General features: G+C 42.6%; 1 protein-coding gene across 1 annotated transcript; it reads right to left on the reverse strand.

Annotated features, from left to right (window-relative positions):
• Positions 1–16: 16 nt before the first annotated feature.
• Positions 17–5,085, reverse strand: LOC116378883 (E3 ubiquitin-protein ligase RNF123-like; the record flags this gene model as incomplete). Its single annotated transcript, XM_031840789.1, has 7 exons — positions 4,937–5,085; positions 4,411–4,519; positions 4,204–4,288; positions 1,875–1,954; positions 1,255–1,352; positions 310–364; positions 17–102 (listed from the first exon to the last, which is right to left on the reverse strand). Coding segments are annotated over exons 2-7 (480 nt in total), but the record flags the coding sequence as incomplete, so codon positions are not given.
• Between the last annotated feature and the right edge of the window lie 810 nt (positions 5,086–5,895).

Below are 5,895 nucleotides of genomic sequence, written 5' to 3' on the forward strand. Positions count from 1 at the left end.
GTGTGTGTGTGTGTACCTCCTGGTTGAAGCGACAGTTGAGTGTGCACCACCCGATCTGCATCAGACCCTGGGAGGAGATCAGCACCTCGTAGGCCCATTTACCTGCAGACACAACAACAGAAACAATAAGTAATAAATGATTGATTTGAAATTTTCAGAGAGATGATGTTTTCAAAAGGGCCAAACGAGGGGAGCCGTAAAGCCCCGGGACGATTGCGAGGACTGAGAAGTATTTTTCGGTCCGAATTTAACCGCATTTGACGACGTTAATGTGGTCGACATTATGAGAGAAGCTCATCTGTGACTTACCTTTATAAACACACGTGGTGGCTCTGATGGAGCTGAAGTTGCTGTGGCCGATGACCTAAAATCAGAAAAAGAAGAATTAGAATCATTAAAGAACATTTAATACAGAAACCAGAGAGGACATCTGTAACCGCAGAGGTTACAAGTTCTACTGTACGAATCCAGTCACCGTCAATTATAATCCATAACAACAACAACGTGATGCATGAAAGCTTTTTACTTTATTCATTTGTTGTTAATGTATTTAACCAGGAGAGAGTCTCACTGAGATCACATTTTTCAAAGGCAGCAGCACAATGACCAGTGCTGCAGACGCACAAACACACTTATAACCATTTAAAATGACATATTACAGAATGAACAAATATGAAAAACATTCTTCACAAGTCATCAACATCAGGAACCGATCAATCGAAACATCTACGGCCAGATGCGTTTGCCTCCAACGTCATTTACATTTCCTTTAAATGCGTCCAGAGAGACCAGCTCAGAGATCTTAGAGCTGCATGCGTAGATGCACGTATGGACCCTTCAACAGCCGACCTCATGATTGAGTCACGGTGTTAGCTGGAGGCAAACACTGTGACCTCAGAGTAGATGATATCGTATCGCGCTACGTTTGAGAAGATGAACTGTGATTCCTCGATACTTCCACTGAAATACAGAATAAATCTCAAAGGTTCAGAGACTTTGTTTTTCCCCTTAATAGAGAAATATGACCAGGAGACTTCTTACATGTTGTATAGTAAATAAAATAAATTAAGGGTATTATCCTAAAACACTGTTCCAACAGACAGCTGGAGGTGTTAAATCTAAAAGTCACCACATGGACTGTTCTGCTGTCAGCTGAAGCCTTTAATTCATCTCCATTAAGTAAGTAAGTGAGTGCATGTGTGTGTGTGAGATGAAGATGTAATAATACATGGTATTATATGTTGCTGATCTTACCCCCAGCAGGTCATCGTCTACAAACAGAAGTCCCTCAAAGCCGCTGGTGTGATCCAGGACGACGGGCTGAGGGCCCAGACGGCCTTCAACAGGCTGATCTGAGGACACATTCAACATCAGCACTTATTTTGTTTTCATAGTTTTCTGTGTGCAGCTGATCACATCCTCTACATTTCAACCCTCAGTTCAGACTCAAACTGAGCTTTCGTCAGACGGCCTCACGGTTTCAAAATGATCGTCAACATGTTTATTAAATCGTATTTCAATCCGCGTTCAGTTGTTGAATTCAGCTGCGTTGAAACACAGCGAGGTACCGACGTTACAGATGAAGCGCGGAACACCTGTATCGAAAACATTAATAGTATTTTAATAGATGTGAGGAGTACTTTGACACAATTCAAAGCTGTGCATGGATTCCACTTCATTCATCACGGCTCTGAGTGAAATGTTAAAAAACAGATCAAGGAACTCAACGCCACAGGCTGCAAGGAAGGACGGGTCAACTGTGTCATGTTTGAATCATTTAATAAATGATGTGCAACTTTTCCTCTTTTGTGTTACCTCCATTTTTTTTTGTGTATTTGTTTTGCTGTGATAGATAGATAGATAGATATCTTTACCTCGAGTGTCCTCAGCGGGTTCTCCCTCTGACAACAATCTCTCCAGGTGAGCGCCAAGGTCCTGGAAACCAAGAGGCTTCCTGCAGAAACAGGAAGAGGAAGAAGAACATGCATTATTAGGAGTAAAACAAAGGAAGAGAAATATGGGAAAATCATCCTTTTCTCAACTTTCTTATTTTACTAGTACTGTGATTAAAGCCAGATAACAAACACAATATTTGAACTGCACATGATGAAGGGACATTATTTCAACCAGATATATTTATTTCTTAACATCCGTATATTTTTTTTATTTTTCTAATGAATTAAATCAGTATTTCCTCGTCTGTAATATAATATTATGACGGGTGGAAGAAGAGCCTGGTGCTCTAAACGTTACTGCGTTAAAGTCATTCTAATCTTGGTTTTATTGCAACCAGAAGAGAAACGAGAGAATACGATATTTTTAGGCGACCAACATTTCATGAAGTGAAAACACTGAAAGAGTTCAAGTTCTGAGAAGAAAACACAGACAACTCCATAGTAGAGACCTGTCAATCACCGTATAGCCCCGCCCTAAAGCATCCCCTGCTTTATGGTCTGTTTGACTCTAAATGGACCATAATGTACTAAATGAACATCATGCTGTATTGAAGAAGACTTGAAACTAGAGATTGAGACCATAAACTCATGTTTACTGAGGTAATAAATCAAGAGAGAAGTAGAGTCATTTCCTCATAGACTTCTATACAACCAGAGGAGTCGCCCCCTGGTGGTCATTAGAGAGAATGCAGGTTACTCAGCATCAAGTAAAAAAATAAATATTGTGGGCGTAAAAACGAGACTTGAGCTCCGTAAAGATTAGGATGTAACAAACTGAATCGGGCGTACTCACTGCTTTATTTCTGTCTTTGTCTGTGCCCAGTTTAAATGAGTGGCTGTATTTTCACACATGAGCTCTGCTGTGCAGCCTTCAGACCTCATCAACACCTGAAACTCAACCTGCTGCCAAAACTCCCACCTGATCCTCAGAGTTTCCTCACTGTAGAGTCACTCCAGGGTTAACCGGTAGAGACGGTGTGTGTGTCTATGTATAGAGCTGCTGGGGGGGGTGTAACATGAATCTGCCTGGCTTAAGGAAAGGAGCCGGGTCAGGGTACAACACACGAGTAAGTACACAAATACATGAACTCAAGTTTCACCAGCTGTAGTGTCGCATAGCCAGAGCTTTCTCCACAGCGCTGTGTCAAGCATGTGTTTGAGGTGAAGCGTTGTCATAATACAGTTTTAAATTAACTATTGACGTGCGCCGAGATCTCATATTATACCGACTTAAAGAAAGATCACACCGTAATCATTTTAACATTAGATAGATACCAAAGCTTCATATCTTAAATGCTGCATTCTCTCTAGTATCCGCCAGGGGGAGACTCCTCTGGTTGTATAGAAGTCTATGAGAAAATGACTCTACTTCTCTCTTGATTTATTACCTCAGTAAACATTGTAAACATGAGTTTATGGTCTCAATCTCTAGTTTCAAGTCTTCTTCACTACAGCATGATGTTCATTTAGTACATTATGGTCCATTTAGAGTCAAACAGACCATAAAGCAGGGGATGCTTTAGGGCGGGGCTAGCTTGTGATTGACAGGTCACGACCACAGCCTTGGATTTATCAGTGTTTTGGAACTTTAACTGTGTGTTTTCAGCTGATGAAAGTTAAATGTTTTATCCAGCGTTCCGTTGTACTTAGCTCCACCCTCTTCTGCTTGCAAAAACCAAGATGGTGACATCCAAAAACACAGAATTTGAGGCTCCAAAACAGCCACAAACCAATAGGAGACATCACAGAGACTTGATCCACCTTTTAAAAACAGTTCATGGACTACACCAGCTGTGACCTAGTTATCATGTGTTGCTCAACAAAACATCAAGCTGAGGACACATTTGTTTATCCGACAGGTTTCCACACACGAGATGTGGAGACATTTCACCACACATGTGGCCCTCATGGTGGCGATAGAGGGGAAGGTCAGAGGATCACCAAAGTCATGGAGGTTCATCCTGAGGGAACATCAACGTCTGCACAAACTTTCATGGCAATCCATCCAATAATCATTTCCTCCTCCCTTTGATATTTAAAACTTAGTCACCGACCAAATACAGCAGAATGTGTCCACGTCTCACAAAACAGCAAATAATAAACTCATTGCACTTCCTCTAACAGCTTCACAATAAAAGCCTCCCGCTGAGTCACTGAGACATTAAAATAAAAGCACATCCGACTGTTAAAAACACATTAAGATACAAACATTCTGATGGACTGAGAGGTGAGGAAGGACTGGTGTTACCTGAGGGAGGCCAGCGCAGGACCCTGTTTGGTGAAAGGAAACACATGGTGCAGGTAGTCACTAAGCAACTTCTCGTTCACGATACCTGAGAGAGACAGAGACAATCATTACCTCCAACAACCTGTGTCTGTACCTGTGTCTTCATCTCACCCGTGTCTCTTCTGTATGTGACATGTACACACAGAGTATTGTAGCAGCAGGTCCTACCTGTGGCTTTGTCCGTGTCTGAAGCCAGTCTGTAGTTGCGGCGGGTCAGAGCTGTGCCTCCTCCTTTAGAGCTCATACTGACTGACACCTGAACACCTGGACCTAACACCTGCAGAGGGAGAAAACATGATTAGTGTTTATGTAAACCATAAAAGGAGAAGACTAAATACAGATTTGCTTTGGATATAAAAAAAAAAAATTATATATATAGATAGATAGATAGATAGATACTGTATATAGCCAAAGCAAATCTGTTTGGCTAGCTAGCTAGCTAGCTAGCCACAGTTAGCTAACTTTAGCACCAAAATAAAGTGTCCTTTTCTTTATATAAAAATATTTTAACCGGATCAAGATCAGCCGAATTACACAGCACACATCACGTGACAGTTAAAAGCATCGCAGAGCTGCAGTGTAGTTTTAACGCAGTGACAGAAACACACTGTTCTATCTGAGCAGCATCTCTCTAGCACCTAACAGCTAGCGTTAGCTAACTGAACACGACGAGCTGACAGCTGAACACCTTTACCTGCCGCTTCCTTCCGCTTTAAACGCGCCTCTCCTGCAGCTGTGACCCGCTCGTGTTCAGGTGTGACTCGGAATAAAGAAGATAAACTGTGTTAACAGCTGTCGGGACGATAATTTCTGCCACAACAGTCAACGCCTCTCGCGTTACGGTGCGCCAGATGGTACAAAATAGGAAGCGTAATGCTTGGCAAAAACAAAGCGAAGCAGCAAAAAACGAGCATCCAGCGGTGGAAGAAGTATTAAGTTCTTTAAAATAAAACACATACTATGACCTCGATGTAAAGTACTTAATTAAATATAAAAGACTTACATTTAAAAACGTACGTCATAATGCAGAGTGTCCCATCGTAGAATAATTGTGTAACATTTGATACATTTATTGATACATTACTTTGTACATCACTTTACTGTTGCAGCTGGTACATTTGATGCTCATTTTAATTGTTTCATATACTGCTATTTAGTTTAATCTACAATAAATAATAATATATAATAAATCCATCCATCCATCCATTTTCCTCCGCTTATCCGGGGTCGGGTCGCGGTGGCAACAGGCCAAGCAGGCTCACCCAGACCTCACTCTCACCGGCAACATGTTCCAGCTCATTCTGGGGGATCCCGAGGCGTTCCCAGGCCAGCTGGGAGATGTAATCCCTCCAGCGTGTTCTGGGTCTTCCCCGGGGTCTCTTCCCAGTTGGACGTGCCTGGAAAACCTCCAGTGGGAGGCGTCCAGGAGGCATCCTAATTAGATACCCGAACCACCTCAGCTGACTCCTTTCGACGCGAAGGAGTAGCGGCTCGACTCCAAGCTCCCTCCTGATGACCGAGCTCCTTACCCTATCTCTAAGGCTGAGCCCGGCCACCCTACGGAAGAAGCTCATTTCGGCTGCTTGTAACCGCGACCTTGTCCTTTCGGTCACGACCCAGAGTTCGTGACCATAGGTGAGGGTAGGAACGTAG

Source organism: Anarrhichthys ocellatus, unplaced genomic scaffold (assembly GCF_004355925.1).
Source record: "Anarrhichthys ocellatus isolate YVR2014 unplaced genomic scaffold, GSC_Weel_1.0 scaffold3309, whole genome shotgun sequence".
In the NCBI taxonomy this organism is placed as follows: Eukaryota; Metazoa; Chordata; class Actinopteri; order Perciformes; family Anarhichadidae; genus Anarrhichthys; species Anarrhichthys ocellatus.